This window comes from Agelaius tricolor, unplaced genomic scaffold (assembly GCF_023055355.1).
Source record: "Agelaius tricolor isolate 1412-34295 unplaced genomic scaffold, bAgeTri1.0.p SCAF_16, whole genome shotgun sequence".
Taxonomy (NCBI): domain Eukaryota; kingdom Metazoa; phylum Chordata; class Aves; order Passeriformes; family Icteridae; genus Agelaius; species Agelaius tricolor.
In genome coordinates this window covers 13,274,672-13,292,310 of record NW_027269276.1, presented here as the reverse complement: position 1 = coordinate 13,292,310, position 17,639 = coordinate 13,274,672, and the positions used below count along the sequence as shown (strand labels likewise).

At 39.3% G+C, this 17,639-nt stretch overlaps 2 protein-coding genes across 6 annotated transcripts in view; one reads left to right on the top strand and one right to left on the bottom strand.

The window, feature by feature from the left end:
• Window positions 1-8,627, top strand: part of MNS1 (meiosis specific nuclear structural 1) — a 21,580-nt gene extending 12,953 nt beyond the window's left edge. The window contains exons 11-12 of the mRNA XM_071441595.1: window positions 5,854-5,920; window positions 8,511-8,627. Of these exons, the coding sequence (XP_071297696.1) occupies window positions 5,854-5,867 (14 nt within the window). The 3' untranslated portion in view covers window positions 5,868-5,920; window positions 8,511-8,627. The remainder of the gene's footprint in view (window positions 1-5,853; window positions 5,921-8,510) is intronic.
• TEX9 (testis expressed 9) overlaps window positions 1-17,639 on the bottom strand; it is a 21,957-nt gene extending 4,318 nt beyond the window's left edge. The window contains exons 1-9 of one of the 5 annotated variants that reach the window (XM_071441592.1): window positions 17,431-17,639; window positions 17,247-17,332; window positions 16,366-16,429; window positions 15,142-15,212; window positions 11,249-11,297; window positions 10,191-10,276; window positions 8,574-8,752; window positions 4,770-4,852; window positions 2,287-2,460 (exon numbers count right to left, since the gene is read on the bottom strand). In XM_071441592.1, the coding sequence (XP_071297693.1) occupies window positions 2,287-2,460; window positions 4,770-4,852; window positions 8,574-8,752; window positions 10,191-10,276; window positions 11,249-11,297; window positions 15,142-15,212; window positions 16,366-16,429; window positions 17,247-17,332; window positions 17,431-17,475 (837 nt within the window). In that variant the 5' untranslated portion in view covers window positions 17,476-17,639. Of the gene's footprint in view, window positions 1-2,286; window positions 2,461-4,769; window positions 4,853-8,573; window positions 8,753-10,190; window positions 10,277-11,248; window positions 11,298-12,727; window positions 13,198-15,141; window positions 15,213-16,365; window positions 16,430-17,246; window positions 17,333-17,430 lie in introns of those variants that run through there. The other 4 variants (XM_071441591.1, XM_071441589.1, XM_071441588.1 and 1 more) reach the window with 4 other exon arrangements.

Sequence of the window (17,639 nt, the reverse complement as noted above, 5' to 3'; positions counted from 1 at the left end):
GCAGGCAGCACTGCTATCTTTAGGAAGTTCTGAAACACCTCCCCAAAAAACAGTTTTGAGGGAAGGTGTATTTAACATCAAGCCTTTCTTCAAGGCAAGTGATAACCTCCTGCACAAAAGCTTAAAAAAAGAGTACGACTTTGGTGTTTCCCAGACCACTATGTAACATTAGAGCTTGGCTGAATAAGTGAGAGAGAACACAAAGAAAGGAATGTTCTTGTAGACCAGGGGTGAAAAAGAGATGAGAGAGGTGATAGCATTTATGTGATCAACTAGATAGAAAAAAATTGGAATGCTGGAAAAAGATGGAAATTTCTGGGAGTATCAGAATTCAGTTACTGCCTTAGGTGGGTGCTGCAGCAGTAATGTTTACAGAAACTGAACTCCAAAAGAAGAAAATGTAAAAATAATGAAACAGTTACCATGTTTCAGGTAAATTGTGAAAAGCGGGTGAGAATCTTTGCATAGGCACATACAAAAAGTACCTGGGGGATTAATGAATTTAAAAAACTTGATAATCTAAGGAGTTTGGGGAAGCATGTATCACCCCTTAGGTCTACCATCATCTACATTGCAACAACAGAAAAAGCAAAAAAAGCCCCAAAATCAGAGGTTACATTTGTGCTCTCAGCTATACAGAAAACTTTCTCCAGACTGAAAGAGTCATGAGAGTTCAGCAGCACAGTAGCACCATTTCAAGCCTGTGTTCACAGGAAATTGTTTTTAAACATGTCTGGAATTGATCTACACTACATTAATTAAATAGGGCTGAATAATACTTCATATCTAAAAAATAGAGCAGTTTTTAGTCTTCTAAATCCACTGGAGATTTAAGCAGTTACTGCAAAATGATTTTTACATGCATGGTTTTTGCAGTTAGATAATTTATTATAGCAGAGGAACTATGTAAAGTAACTTCCGAATTTGCAGAGAATCTTTCATTACACATACTTGCTTTTCTTGCTGTCTTAGTATTTTAAAGGATTAACACTATTTTTCATGACCAGGGCTAACTGGCAACCTTGATGAATTTTAGAAAACACCATCTATGAGGAACATTTCTAGCAACTGAGGATGGTAAATCCAAAGCAAAGACCAGTGAGGGAAGTGATCATATTCTGGCTACAGTACCTGTGCAGGGGAAGTGAATAAACCTTTCATCCCATTTCCTAAATACTCTCTAACTGTGACTGTGTGCAAGGAAGTGATGGAAATTCCCACTCCAGAAAGCTGTAAGTACAGGTTAAACAAACTTATGTCCCAGATGGTTTGAATATAATTTATCCTGTCTTGCTTTAAGAGAAGGAACTAAATTACTATAAATCTCTAGGCCCTATTGACTGTGAGCTGATGAGCAGCATAAACACTAGTACTGAATATTTTTCTTCACAATCAGTTTAAGGGAATTTAAAACCTCCAAGTATCTGCACAAAAAGCCACAAAGACCATGTTAGTTTTAAAATGCCAGAACTATGAAACATTAAGACACAAGCATGCCCACATGAATCCATACTATGATTAATGAAAGTATGAGCCTTTGATGGGCTGAGCTGTGTTCTGTTTTCCCTAATTTTTTAAGTGCAACATTCTCCTGGTTGTATTACAAGTACTACCCAACACTTTATGTATTCCATGGTTTTGAAGTCAACCTCTCTAGCTCTGAGTAATTAAAGAAAAACACATGCTGCCCTAAGATGAAGCTGCAAACAAAGCAAGCTGTGTCTGCAGCCATCTCCTGTGCTGGGCACGGCACTGCTGGGGGACAGCAGCCACGCTCACCTGGGCTCAGCCACACTGCAGGGCCTGCTTATCCATTTCCAACAACAAGCACATCCCTGCCCTCACCTGCACAAGATACTATTATAAGCTGCAGGTGCTTTAAAAAAAAAAAAAAGTTCACTAGGTTCTACAGCTTGCAATAGAATTTACAGAAGCAATTAAAAAAATTATAATTAAAACCCAAAAAATAGAATTTTCAGGATTTGTTTTTAAATTTGACAGCAGTTTCTGAAAAGGTAGTTTTGTTTCTTGTGTGTCTTTTACATAGGAATTTAATTCCAAAACACAGAAATATATGACTGTAAAAGCAGAAGAAAAAGTTAGCAAAATATATTATTTCTTCCTTAAAAAAATTAGGCCATTTAAAAATACAACTTATAAATTAACAGACATTGAAACATTAATGAGATCTTTGGACATGGCTCCATCACTCCATCAGGGAACAGAGGGTAATTTGATGTGGGTTTTTCCCTTTTTTGAGATAAATAAGACTAATATCTGCAATACCTTTTCTAGTGCAGTGACCTCTTGTTGTAACCTTTCGGTTTTTTTGTTTGCTTCTTGTGACAACATTTTGTACTTCTCAATCTGAGACTGCTGAAGGCTGGTTGTTCGTTGCAGTCTTGAGTTTTCTTCTTCAGTATCTTTAAGCCGAGTTCCTAAATTCTGATTTTCATCATCCTGTATGGCAGTAATTAGCAAAAAAACCCAAATAATGATTGCAAGGAAGCAGGAGGGTAATGCAGTAATAATGTCTTGTAAATAAAAGGTGGTAAGAATATATGTGCTGTAGATTTAGAAATAGCAACAAGTAAGACAAGGAAAACAAAACACCATTTTACCAAGATAATTCTTTAAAAACCAGTAACACTTTTCTCATTTAATATTCTGCAGTCTTTTACTTGAAACTGTCTTGTAGCAGTATGTAAAACATTTCTCATAGCTCAAAGGGTTTGAAAATAATCAAAATGTTATAGAATTATATGAATAACAGTGGTATATAGATATCTTGTGACATTTTTTGTGAGAATAGCTAAATGCACATGTTAGGAAAAATTATGGGGAAAAGAAGAGAATATAATTACTGATAAACCACCCCATTATATTTCAGGAGATTATCTGGTTTTGGCTTAAAAGCAAGCTAATGATCCAGGATACATCAAGAATTCAAATTTAAGATTCTCTTAACATGAAGTGAGTCCCGTCTTAGATTCATGACCTACTGGCAATTACATCCCACATTAAGCATTATAATTCAAGGCATTTTTCTTTTATAACCTTTCAAACATTGTAAGTGAATACTAATCTAGATTGTTTCAGAGACACATTATGCCCTGCTTTTCTTTAAGCAAAAGAAACCAAGGCACGTACAGAAAGGGAATTTCTGTGAAAAAAGTCTCTCTCTGCTGTTCTCTCAGTCCCTTGGAATACCAGCTTCCCACCTGAGAAATCTGAATGTTTTATCCTAAGCTTCTCATGACTTCATGCACCTCAGAGACTCCCACCTCTTGAAATTGAAACAGATTTATGGCTTCCTTATAACAAGTGGACTGTGAATTGGAACCAAACCCAGAATCTATCTCAAGGCTTTGCCAAAATGAAATTTTTGCGACCTTCTGAATGTAATAGTTATTTTCACACCAGAGAAACTAGAACCCAAAATGATAAATTTACATACAAAGTGCTAAGGGAGCAGGACTAGAAAAAGTACAAGGTTGTCTTCTGTCATCTGCTACAGTAACTGAATTCTGTCATGATTTTGGCGTGGAATGATGAAGTTCAATAGCTACTGACAAAATTAAATTTGATTTGAAAATTACTTTAAAATTTAATGTACTAACTTTCTTCTGATCACAGCATAGAAGTATTGAAATGCAGAAGCACCTGTGTTGATAAAAATAAAGTACAGATATAAAATATCAAAATCTAATTACTTCTAAAGATTTTGTTCATGTACTTATCTCAAAAAACCAATTTACTGTCATCCTGCTCCTTAAGGCTAAATTAAAAGCTTGGAAGAAAACACATAGGTGTTTTGCCATATGTTCTTAATATCATCATCACTTTTGGGCCTGGGGAATAGGTGGAAAAAAGCATTCTGAAGTTAAGAGATCACAAATAAAAATAGTGCAGTTATGTAAAATAGAAAGTTAGTTCAAAAACCTTGCTTGATTACAAATACATGAATAAGAAGTGATCTCTCTGGCAGACAGATATGAACTACTTAAGTTTTTACTGTTCAAGAGCTGTTTGAGCATCACTTTAAAATATCCTGCCAGACAGTGCAGATTATAAAACTCACTTGTACATTCTAACAGTGAAGTATCAGTGTAGCCTCACAATGCCGTAAGTTCAGGCTGACCTGGCCAGGCACGTAATTCCAAATACTGTCCTCTGCATCAATTGTACTCTTGAGAACAGAGAAAGCCTAATTTCTATTTTGATTACAATATTCCACTTAAAATGGAAGCTCTTTCCACACTTTGATCCACTGATGACACTGAAAGCACCTGACTGTATTTCTCAAGATTTTCTGTATCTCAAGCCGCTCTATTTCTCATTTTACCCTAAACATCCATCTCACCCCAGCAGCCAGCTCTGGGCACACTCCCCTTCTCTCTGTACTCCACCATCTGCATTTCACCACCAGCTTCTCCTCCTTTTTCTTAGGCTCTGCTCTCCTTCCCAGCAGGAAGGAGATGGTTTGAGACTTTGCAGAACCACAGTGGCCCTACAGCTGGGGCATGTCTTCATTCCCAGTGGCTCTCTCCTGCCCCAAATTATTTTCCATTAAGTGCATTTTGAAAGCTTTTAGTCCAAGATCACACTTATTACCACCCCTGATTCTAAATTTATACAGTATTTAAAAAAAATAGAAGGTTCACTCTTAATTCTGTTTCACACTTGAAACAGAAAAGTTGGGAGAATTCTGTTTTGTGATTGTTTGTTAAAGAGGAACCTATTTCTAGATTAAAAAATTAATCCCTTACCTTTTTCCTGCATTCAAACACTATATTTGCCAGGTCTTCCTGCATCACACGTAACTTTGCCTTAAGAAATCTGATTTGAGCTTCTGTGAACATAAAAAGTTACATTTAATATACACAAGTCCTCACTTTTCAATGCAGACAAGAACCAAAACTCATGAAAGAACTCGCTTTCATCTTATTGCATTTAAAACCACAACATTGTTTATAATTATTGAAGAGAAATAGGCAAATAAAAACTCAGATTTCTAAAAAAGTGTTTGCAGGTTTCTCATTCTTAAGCAAAGCTTTGTATAGATTTTTTCCTTTTAATGACTGAACTTGATATCTTGAAATTGTAAAAAACTCATAATGCTCAACATTGAAACTTATTGAAAACTTGCATCATACCATGCTGTACATGGCAGCTCTTCTTGAGTTTGAAGTCAACAAAACTATATTGTAGGGCATTGCAATCCAGCTGGAGCTACAACTTCTCTAGTTACAGCCAATGTAATTTTAAGCTGTGCACGACAAGGAATTTGATGTAGGCTGCAAACCCCTCCCAATAGGTAAATATCCCTCCCACACAGTACTCTATGCTTTTTAAAAGTACACTGCTAACATTCTTCAACTGATAGTTTAAATTAAATCCATGCAATTATATTTTTTTTCCAAATGAAATTCTGTCTTGCTCTTGGACAGCTAAGGAATGGACTGGCATGACAAAACAAGCTGTGTGGGAACAGTCTGTTCTCATCCCTCCTATTCCCCAGATCATTCACAAGAACTTCCTCTGGACTTCCACAAGCATCAAGCATGGAAACAGTCTGAGGATCAAGCTGACTAACACAGGAATAACCATTATTCCCAGTAGTTACAAGAGGAAAAGAATAAAGTGAAGGAGAAGGACCTAGAGCTAAGAGTGGAGAAATGGATGGGTACACCCATTCATTTGCTGTAACAGGAATTTGTTTAATTTCACCCATCTTCCCTCATCAATTGCAGCTTAAGCTTTAACTCTGAAGAGGTCAATAACAAGTACAGTTTAGGAAAACACCATGAAAAAATAAGATACAGGCTAACTTTTATTTCTCCTTTTTGCTAGCTTCTGGTAACTAGTGGCTGTCAAGATGGAGACCATAATGAAAACTTCATGTTTAATCCCCTTGCAGGTACTTCTATACTACTAAGTTATTTGATTTTCTTCATGAAACATATTGTAGTTTGGCATTTACCACATCCTGTGGCAATGAGCTGGCTAATTTAATTATGCTTTATGTGAAAGAGAAACACTTTGTGTAGCTTACTTTAAATCCAATTTAACGTGGCATCTACTAGTGTTTGCATTAGAGAAAGACAGCTTTCCCTTTACCATTACTGTTTCCATTACAGAACTTTCATATTGCCTTTAATCGTTTTGTTTTCAAACTGAAGATTCAAACTCAAGCTCTTCTACACTTCTCATTGCACTGTACACTCTGAACATGTGTTTTTGCTAGTTCTGTGTCCTAGATTTGAGATGGGGTGGACAGAACTGTGCCATTCTCAAGATGGGGTAGCATTAATTATATAATAGTGTGATGGTAACAGTACAATATTCTGTTTTCTGCTATCTTCTGAAGGACTTCTAAAAACTCATTGCCTTTTCCACTGTGAAGAGGCAGTAAGTTTATGCTTTTGGAGATTATTTAGTTATCACTAATTAAGGTAAGTCCAGCTCAGTAGTAGGTGTGACTGGAGTTGTGTAGTAGGTGGGATTGGAAAGCTGTGCTTTCTGTCAGTGTTACTCTGCACTCTTTAATACAGAATATAAACTCGTGCTCCACCACCTCACTCAGTTCTGTGAGATTCTTTTGCAATACTTCATCAGTCTTAACTACCCTAAAATAATTGTTATATAGACAATTTTCTTTACCAACTATCAATGCAAGATCCATGGCAGATTCCTCTAGGGCTATACCACTGCCTGTAAAAACTGGTTCTTTTTACCATTTTGTTTCCTCTTTTACTCAGCTATTAGTCTGCAGACAGCTTTTGTCTTATTCAGCTGTGTGTCATTAAGAGCACTTAGCAGTAAAACCTGTGAAAATTCAAGTGCACAACTAGAACGGGATCATGGGGAGGTGTCCATGATCCAAATAATCTGAATTCTGACAAGGGGTAAAGATAATTAAACAATTAGCTTCCTAACTGGTCAAGTTTAATCACCTGATAAGGCTGATAAGGGGGAATATCACTTCATAGGATGGTCTTAGGTTATCAAGTAACCAATTATTTAGGGACTGGTAAACAAGAAAAGGACATTGGAGAGACTCTGATACCCTACAAGAAAGAACAGATTTCTTGAACTCTTGAGATAAGATGAAGTGCAACAATATATTCAAATATTTTATTCCTATGTGTAAGGGTATATTAGATAAAAATAGAGCTTCATGTTCAGCCTCCTCTATATCTGTGTGCTTCTATCATTGCTGGTTACTGCAGAGTTGAATTATAACCCCCCCAAAACAGTCCCAGACTAAAATAATATCTAAAGCTACTGTGTTGGCAGCACTGTGGTAACCTGTGATCCTGAAATAAAGACAGGGAACCCAATTCCAGGAAAAGTGCTGCAAGAGGCTCAAGGAAAGGACAAATCCATTATGGAGATTCCCACTGAGCCCTCTCTGTAACAGGGCCTGCTTAATACCTGTGCTGCTTCCTTGTGAACACACTCACTGCCCTGAGAGTCTGACACTGCTGGGATGCCCTGCAATAGCTTATTTACCACATTAAGGAGGCATTCAGAGTGTTCAAACAGTCAATATCAAATTCAAAATGCAAAAATCAATCCTGAGGATTTTTATTTCATCATTAAAGTTACAGAAACAATCCTCAATACTCCAATACATGCCCTTGGTCTCTGATTACAAGGTACCAGTAATAACTCTTCTTGAGTTGCCTTGAATTGATTTGGTAGAAGTTTCCAATGCAAGCTAAAGCAATTTCTTTTTGGTTCAGGAAGAAAACTATAAAAAAGTTATCTGAGGATCTGTTATGGGAGACTTGGTAACAGAAGATGTGCATAGAATTACATGAGGTTAGAAACCAAGCTATTTCTGTGTTGGCATGCTTGTTGACATCAAGCTGTTAGATTAAAAGGAGAGGCCTCAGGCACTTCCAGCTACTGGGGTGAATCTCTGACTTCATGCTCACTTCAGCATTGTAAGGAACTACACAAACTCACTTTTATCACACCAGAGCCAAAAAGACAGATGTGTGTCATGCCTTTAGCCTTGCTGGCAAATGCTGCAATCCCTTGCCTGTTCTGTTTCTAGGACAGATATAAACACACCATTTACAGTGGGAAAATATCTGGAGGATTCTAATTCAAGCACTGTAGCTGAAACATTACCTTGTTTCAGCCACTTGCTGAGATCCACAGCACTGCTCTGAGGAAAGGCTTTTGCCTCCCAATGCAGAGTCTGTGCAAAGACTGAAGCTCACCATTTTGAAAATACAAGCTTAGCATCCTGTACTTCTGTTTTCCCAGTGAAAGGAATCAATTGTTATGCACTTATTCAATATATGTAACCATCCAAATACTTTATCCTACAGAGGTGGAAAGGAAGATAAAAATTCACTTTTCCACATAATCAGTCATGTGTGAACTGATCTTCCTCTAGGCCTGTGTAGAGAGGAAAAACATTCTTTTCCTTTAGGTAAATGATTATAGAATTTTCCCCTGTAATTTTTACAGAAACTCCTTTTTTCATTCCCCAGGAAAACCCATTTCTAACAGTCATGAAGCAAAAATAAATGTACAAACCGTGGAAGGAAACTTACCTGCTCCCATTTCATTTCCAACCCTTGGAAAAATATCATCATCTTGACAGTCTGGTAAGACTCCTTTCTTTAGTCTTTCTTCAACTTTGCTAATTGTTTTTGTTAAAGAAAAACCTATGCAATCTTCCAGTATTGCAACACCATCAGCACTTTGTACTTCCACATTTCTTATTTTTGAACTAAAAAAAATGAAAACCCTAGATTTTAAATTTATAATACATCATATTTTTGTAAAATATTTTTAGTATTTGCTATTTTTAAGAGTGTACAGTTATTTACCTGCATTTAACGCAATTTCATTACCTGCATTTATATGAAAGATGCATTGATGGCAATTTCTCATTTGTTTTCTGTAAGATACCTTTACCATATTCCACATAAATAATTACAAGATTTTACATACTACAATGTAGAAGGCAGAGAAACCACCACCATTTTCAACTGAGAAGATTCTGGCACTGTCTTCTCATCCAACAAATCCATAACTAAATCAGAGCAAAGCAAAGAGGGAACGTTCTATTGGCTGTGGCCACTGTCCTGGGGTGATCCTCTATCCTCTGTTGTCATTTCTGCTCTTTCCACTCCCTGCCACACTATCTTGTAGAACTCTGTTGCCCGTGGCTGTTCTCCTACCTTATGACAATTTCTGCATCATTATGCCCAGCCTAGGAAACTTCACTGATCCTAGAAGCTGCATATCAACATTTTCATGAAACCAAAATGCAGGGTAACACATCACCTACACAGCTTTCTCCTATAGAAAGGTGATCTCAGTTCTCACAGGATCTGTAGCTCCTAAGTTCTTATTCCAACATGTCCTCATTCCAGCCTTCGAGCTCCTCGAGCTCCTTTCTCCCACAACTTTTGGGTTGCTCCACAGGCTCTGTATCAGCACAATTCCACTTCCAAATCTCATGAGGAGGTGCCAGCATAACAACCTCCCCTGAAATGCCAAAGAGAGGTCTGAAGGGTCTCCCCAGGGATTTCCAACTCCTGCAGGACAGCCTCAGCCTGTCAGTTCCACGTCCTGCCACCTTGCAGACAATTTTCATCTATTTTGGTATTATGCCATAATTCATGGCTGTCTTAATTTGCTCCCAGGCTCTTCTGGATTTTTTGACTCTTCTCCCTTTGTTCAGATCTCCATTTCTTGGTTTTACAACCTTGAATTTGCTACCTCCAGAGCTGAAGCTTCTCAGCTGGGAGCCCCTGGAGGCTGTGTTGTATTACTGAGCCTCTTGTACTGTGAGCCCAACATTCACTACAAGGCCTCACATTCCCCAGCATCATCTGATCACAAATCAGGCTGCAGCACCCAAATGTGCTGGCCCAGGTTGCCTCAGGTGCTCCATTCTTGCTCATTGGGCCTCCTTTCACTGAAGGAGTTTACACAATTCAGCTGTCACCCTTGAGAAGTGCTAAAGCAGAAAGCAACTGTTTCATTGCTGCAACATTAATCACATATGTTCACTCATTTTTAGTGCAAGTAATCAGAGATAGCCACCTGGTGGAGCTGATTGAGGAAGTTTGATACATTTATTTGTACAAATATAAAAGCATACATCCATAAAATAACTTGATAGAGAAAAATAGCAACGAAAAGATTTCATGATATACCTTGAAGTTGTTCTTTTTCCCTTATTTGCAGAGTATGGTCTGTTCTGAGCTGTGGGCACAGAAGGAAATTTCTTCTTGTTTTCTACCTAAAAGTTTTTTCAAAAATTAGTGGGGTATTATTATTATTGAACTACTTTTTTCTAGTTTTTTATGTTTGGTTTTTTTTTTTTCTTCTTCATATATCTATACTAAAGGAAGTTTTCAAAGAATGCTTTTCAAACTTTCCAAATGACTTCTCAATTTTATTTGCACTCATCCTTAGCTTGCAACTTTTCTGTCTCTACACCCTAACTGTAATACACCCAATAGACATTGGCTTGTAGGAGCTTTTCCACACATACTTATAATAAATCTATGCACCATCAAGGCTCTGAGCTTTTATCAAGGTATCCATTACTGGACTGTCATCCTACTTTCAAAAATATGGTATTTTATGCATTATTTTAATCTTATAAATCCCTATAGAAGCAAGATTTAACAATATTTCTGTTACTTTCACACAAGTATTCTAAAAAAATTAGAGGGTTTTCTACTGTATTCTGATAAATAACTGCAGATGGTATTTTGGAAGCTTCAGCTCACCTCATAAAAGTTTCAATATAGTTGTAGTTAGAGACTATTGAGATTGTTCCTAATCTCATTTTTCTATTATAGTTTCTAAATTCAGTTACTCTGACTACTTGTTTATTATCTAGACAGTTATTATTAGAAGACACTAATACTGCCTGTAGTATTGTACAGGTGAGGGAGGGAAGAGAGCAAGAAACTAATTATTTTCTAATGTTTTTCACTTGGAATTCTTAATGTGATGTTCAAAACACTGAACATTCCTCTCAATGCTGAAGAGAAAACAGAATACAAAAATTAAACATTGGGTAAGTCCACCTGACCACCAGTGGCACTGAGGAGCTCGGGTAACACTGTCCCTGTAGCAACTGCTCTGGGCATCACTTCCCTTTGGCTTGGCACCCATGTAATCCCCAGTGTAGCTCAAACCATGAGCCATTATATTTTTGAAATTATGCTAGAAAAGAATTTAACCAGGATAGTTTTGGTACCTTTGCAAGTGAGTGTGTAAGAGATGAAACTTCGGGACAGAGAGGATCTCTGCAATTAAAAAAAGGTAAAAATTCACTGATCTACAATAATGTAAACACTTTGCAGTTAAAATACAGCCCCCCTGTCAGAATCAGGAGAATAACATTTTATAGGTCTAGAATAAACAATACAGCTAAGGTGGGAACATATACTGAGTTCAAGCATAAATTCAGTCTCATCCATGGTCTGTCCAGTCCACCTCATTTGCAACCCAAATCACCTGGTGAGTCTATGGTATCTCATACAACAGTACTCATGTACCAGAATCCTGATCTTGTCTCTTGGAATACAGGCTGCTGGCTTGTTAGATAATGATTCCCTGTAGCAGGGAGTACTCAGCCAAGAAGCAGAGTTACAGCTTCCCCAGGACAATCCAGAACCAAGACTGCCAGCAGCTCACTGGGTAACACCTGTGTGAAATAAAATCCCTGAACTCATACAAACAAAGTGAGATATAACCAGTGTCCTCTACATCCTCCACCTGTCCTAGCAGCATCAGACTGACTGTTCTCAGGTCAATTGACAGGGACTGGCAGAGAATATGAAGTGGAGCAATTTATAAATTAAGCCTCATAGAATTTTCTCTGAAATAAGTATTATAAATATGGTATCTCTTTTACAGACAGGGAATAAAACCAAGAATAAAAAAAAAAAAAGCAGCTTTCTTATCTGCTTATTTGGCTGAAAACTGTGCTTCTTAGTAACTAAATTTCAGGTTAAATTATTATTTTTCATGATTACTGAAATTAAGCAGAAAGTTTTAGCAGGCTCTGTACTATTCAGGTCAAATTCCTTGTCAGACAGATACACAGATATGTAGATACAATTCTGCTTTCAAAATGAGTTATGAGTGAATGTATATTATTGCAACAGAAGGCTATTTTTTAACTACTCTTTATAAATTTTTTACTTCAATTAAAATGCTGGCTTATAAAAGATTTTGAATAAAATTTAAATTTCTGGCTCATCAAGTCACTTAATTTTTTTTGTCAGGCTGATTTGAGCAAATGTTTAGATCTTGCCTTTAAAAATTTCATAGACGTTCATCAACAAGAATTATCTGCACAAAGCTCCGTATTTTATTAATCCAAAAAAACCCCAACAACAACAACAAAAAAAACCAACACAAAAAACAACCTGGAGAAATCATCTGTGTGTGGCTGGCAACAGACTTCAAGAATAGGATGATTAGTTTTTGTCTATTTACCCCAGTTTCCTCAAGCCTTCTCCCTATTGGTTAGCTCTAGGAGCATGCAGAAGGTGAGGATTTGCTGCCACAGAAATAGCAGTTCTATGTTATTCTGAAAAATATGAAAACGCAACACGCTCTATGCTCAAGAAAACAATTCTATTCTTTCCCTCAATAGAATAATTTCTTCCTACTGTATCTGTTCTTAAGGTTGCCTTAAGAAAAACCAAACCAAAACAAAAAACCCAACCTCATTGTATCTTTCAAATTCTCCTGATGGTTCTTCCCTGCTGTCCGCCCCATTTTGCCAGCCCCCTGTGCAGCCGTACGCTCGGTGAGAGGCGGCGTACACGGGCAGCCCCGGGCCGGGCACCGGGCACAGCCCCGGGCCGGGCACCGGACACCGGGCACAGCCCCGGGCCGGACACCGGGCACAGCCCCGGGCCGGGCACAGGCGCAGCCGCTGCAGCCCCGGGCCGGGCACCGGGCACAGGCGCGGGCACTGCAGCCCCGGGCCGGGCACCGGGCACAGGCGCGGCCGCTGCAGCCCCGGGCCGGGCACCGGGCACAGGCACGGGCACTGCAGCCCCGGGCCGGGCACCGGGCACAGGCGCGGCCGCTGCAGCCCCGGGCCGGGCACCGGGCACAGGCGCGGGCACTGCAGCCCCGGGCCGGGCACCGGGCACAGGCGCGGCCGCTGCAGCCCCGCCGGGCACCGGCGCTGCCCATGCGCGGCTCTGCCCAGCGCCGCCAGCCGGGCCCCGGCTGCAGACAGAGCGTGTAAACAACAGCTCATTGCAGCGCGCTCTCACCCGAGCTGCTTTGTTGCTAAGGAATTCACATTTCCCTGCAGACAATATGCTGCAAGTACTCCAGAACAAATTCATTTAAAATATACGTTGACTCGGAGAGTGACTTAAATATTTGTTGTCTTTTTTCTACTTTGCTTACTCATTTGTTTTTTCCTTTCAATTTGTTATTTTTTCCCCTCAATACCGCCTCCTCCTTTGCTTCAGTTCCTCCCTTCTTTCCAGTTGCTTTCATGTTCATTCTCCTTAAAGGAATCAATAGAAATTTCAACGAGATAGTTCAAAAATATCTCAAGCGCTTCCTTGAGATTTAAGGCCTATCTGCTCGCACAATTTCGAAAGAAAAGAATTTTTAATTAAATATTAAATACTTTGAACTAATCTAATTGAATGGCCTCAATGTTCACTCATGGATAATCAGTGTGCCTAATTCCTAGCACACACTTCTAATTTTTTTTCACTACAGCATGGGATTTCCAGTCTTCTCTCATGTAAATGTTTACCAGAACACTATGTTTACCAGACTGTGGTTGTTTTAAGGTATTTTAATTTATGTTGGTAATTGGTAGGTCAGCTGATACTCTGACATGCTAATTGCCCTTTTTGTTTCTTTTTTTAAAAAATTCTTCCAACACTTCAATTTATTCTAATGTGTACCATCAAAGCTAATAATTCTCTTTGTGGGGCAGAATCTTCCAATCACGTTACTTAATAATGCAACCCTAAAACTCAACTCCAGTTTGAAGTTCTTAAAAATTCTCTGTCTAATATTCAAAATCCATCTAACAGAACATAAAACTAAATTGAGATCCAGAATTTGTTTTAAAAGCATGATTATACTGAATGATAACACATTAAGTTTCTTGCCCCTCACTCCCTCAGCTATGGCTTTAAAATAGGTCAGGAATCAGTTTAATTGTAGTAGCAAATTTTTGCTGGTAGTTAAGCTTCTATCATAGAAGCTGCCTTGCTGTCACACCTTTCTGTGTACTGAAAACCCCTTTTACTTTCAGAAAAACTCCAGGTCTTTGCTTCTATTCTACACAAAAGTAACTATTTGATCATCTTTATCAGACCTTCATATACCCTATTTGAAAAGATTTCTAACTGCAGCTTAACATTTGAAGCATTTTGTTGTCTGTTCCTGTATCTTTCTTATCCAGATTAGTGGCATCATAAATTTAAGAACCTACAGATCAGATCCTTGATAAACTGTGTATTAGTCTATTCTAAATTCACCCATTTCCCACACTACAAAAAACCAAATCCTTGAACAACTAAGGCAATAATAATGCCCCTGAATGACTAAGGGAATTCAGCCCTGTCCCCACTTAGGGGCTGTGGGATTTGGACCTCGGGCTGTGATCATCACGGCCAAAGGCACGCAGGCCCCAGCACTGTAATGGTATCCACATTCCAGAGGGTGGCAGCTCAATGTTTGCCTGTCTAGGGCTTCGTGTTTGTTTTCATCAGGCATTTCCTGTCCCAGGAACATTTAGGCCAAGTCAAATGTGAACCAGTGTCTATTCCTTCATTTTGTCGGCTCAACTGTTAAAAACCATCCACTGCCAAGTGCCTATTGCAGAGAAACCTGTGACCTTACTTTGCTCTTTTACAAAGGTCAGCACTTAATATCTTAGATAGAACATTCCAGCAAAATTAAGCCTTCCTTGAAATAACAAGGAATAACACTTGCTTAGGATCATTTTTTTTTAATAATAGGAAAAAAATTTATACTCCACCAATGCAGTATGCAGCAAAGATAGATAAAACAGGAGCATGATTAGGACACAAGGCATGCAAGATCAGTGTGAGGTTCCCCAGCAATTATACATAGCAGTTGTAAAGCACATACCTCTGCCTGTCATCTTCAGGTGACTTACTCTGTGCTGAAACTGGCTGAGATAGTATCTTCTGTTGGCCTTTCTTCATTAAAAAGAAGAAAAAAAAGTAGTCGATTTTGGGAGACTATAATCCATTAAAGATGAATTACCTATTTGTGAATTACAAATCACAGTAACTACAGTGTACTATGGAAAAGAATGGAAACTATAGTCAGTCTACTGTGGAAAAGAACTTTTGAAACACAGGAAAAGATGTCTAAAAATGAAAATGCCATTGCTGTTTTGTTGTTAAATGTATATCTGTGCAATCTGGCAGTGCCATGTGGTATATTAAGTACCCTAAGAATATTTCATCTTCTGCTATATTTAGAGAAGAAAAGAACAGTGGTTTTGTTGTTGCTGTTTTCTAAAGGAAAGAGACTAGATGCTATTTTGGCTGTTTCATCTGCTCCTGTTCAAATGCCAAGCATTTAGCCTCAGCTTGTCACTGCTCAAGAGAAGAATATGTTTTCACAGCCCATAAAATTTAAGTTTCAACAGTAGGAAAAGTGCATACAAGTACAGCTTTCCAGAATACTTAGTAAATTGCTTTTTAAGCCTTGTTTATTTGAATGAGTGTATTTATAATGAATGTTTCTAACATGCAGAACACCTTCTCCAAACTGTTTTGGGTATAAACCATACCTGCCCCGTTCCCTTTTTATTCATTTGTCCAACTTTCATATAAAGTGTTGACTCTATCTGGTTAAACAATAATACTGATAATGAACAGCAACTTTTTCTGTTTTGAGAAAGCTTCCTTCTTACTAAGTTCATGTTTTCTATTTGTGTTGCTTATTCTTTGTATCTCTTTCAGCTTGAACAATGTAGATCATATTTCACTAGGAGGTTACTGTAACATTATCTGGTTTTCAAATACTAATTTTTAGTATTTAAGGCATAAAACCACCTACAGATACTTTTCTTAAACAACTAAACAAGTTTTTAATGTGGTTTTAGGTACGTATCTGCACAAATGCTGTAGGCAGGTGTGTGAATACCTACCTAATGAAATTACACAGAAACTATTTTTTAATGTATTTTTAATAGAAGTTTACAACTTTGAAAAGAAATAAATTAAAGCTTACCTTGCATTTGAAAGCATGCTTTTAGTAGTCAAGGTCTAAATTTCTTTTGAAGCTCAACCCTGTGTGCATGTGAATCCAGACTAAATTACATAACAGTCTGCTACTCACCATTAGTTCTTCAGCCTGACGCACCAGTATTTCTGTTTTGGCTTCTAATTCTGCATTCAGTCGCCTAAAAGAGTAAGAATTTTTTATCACTGAGTTTTTGAAAAATTTAAAAGGAATAAATGTCAGCATGACAGTATTTTTGCCTGAACTAAGTGAAATTTTAATGATTCCTACAAAGGAATGCTGAAATACACTTCAAGGTATTAAAAAAGTTATGTTTCAACAATTTTCTGTGTTTCAGCCAAATGAATGGCATAAAACACATATACCCATTAAACAGCACAGTTTAGACTATAACTGTGAGAGGTGAAGGATTTCTTTGGTTTTGGACATGCCATTTCTTAATACACATTGTCTTTATTTCCTAAAAGTTTTCCATGTTTAACACAGTCCTTCCTTTCAGTACACCCAGCAGCAGGGGTTGGGGAAGGACTCATGTAGGACTGCATTGTTTATCACGTATTTTGAGATATGTTGCTGTACGGATGTGCAGGTTAGGGTACGGAGGTGTTCCTGTGTGCTCTCATGCAGCCTCTGGTGCTGTGACTGCCGGAGTGTGAGATGTGGCTCTCTGTTCACCGGGGCTGAGCACTAACAGGTAACAGGGACAGGCCGTCCATTTAAAACCTTTACAGCTTTTAAGCTGTTTTTAACAGGCTTAAGCTTTTATACAGTCATAATTTAGAACTCAAGTCAATGTTCAAAGTGCAGAAGGACCTCATGTGCGGGCCTAGAGCCTGCCTGAGGCGGCGGTGTCCCGGGGCGTGGGCGCTGTCCCGCGGCCCTGGGCAGTGCCATCCGCCCTCTGCGGGGACGGGGCCGCGGCACCCGGCTACAGGGGACGGGCTGTGCGCTGGTCCCATGGGGCAGGGCCTCCTTACTTGTACTGCTCCTCCTTGGCCAGCCATGCTCCGCTCAGCGCGCCGGGCCCCGCCAGCGCCTGTGGGCTGCCGGCCGCTCTCTGCACCTGCGGGGAGGATGCCATAGTGAGCGGGGCGGGCTCGGCACGGCCCCGCTGCCCCGAGTCCGAGCCCAGTCCGAGCCCAGCCCGAGCCGCCGCCTTACCCCGGGCAGATCCCCGCCCCGCCGGGCCGCGCCGACCGCCGACATTTTGTCCGCGCCGAGGCCGCTGTGGCGTCGCCTTCGCCCGGGCAACGGCGGCCGCCCGCCCTCGCTCCCACCTTCCCTCCTTCCCTCTCTCCTCCCCTCCGTCCGTGTCAGGGCCCCAGCGACAGCCGCGGGGACAGGCCCGTGCGCAGGGACCAGCTGGCACC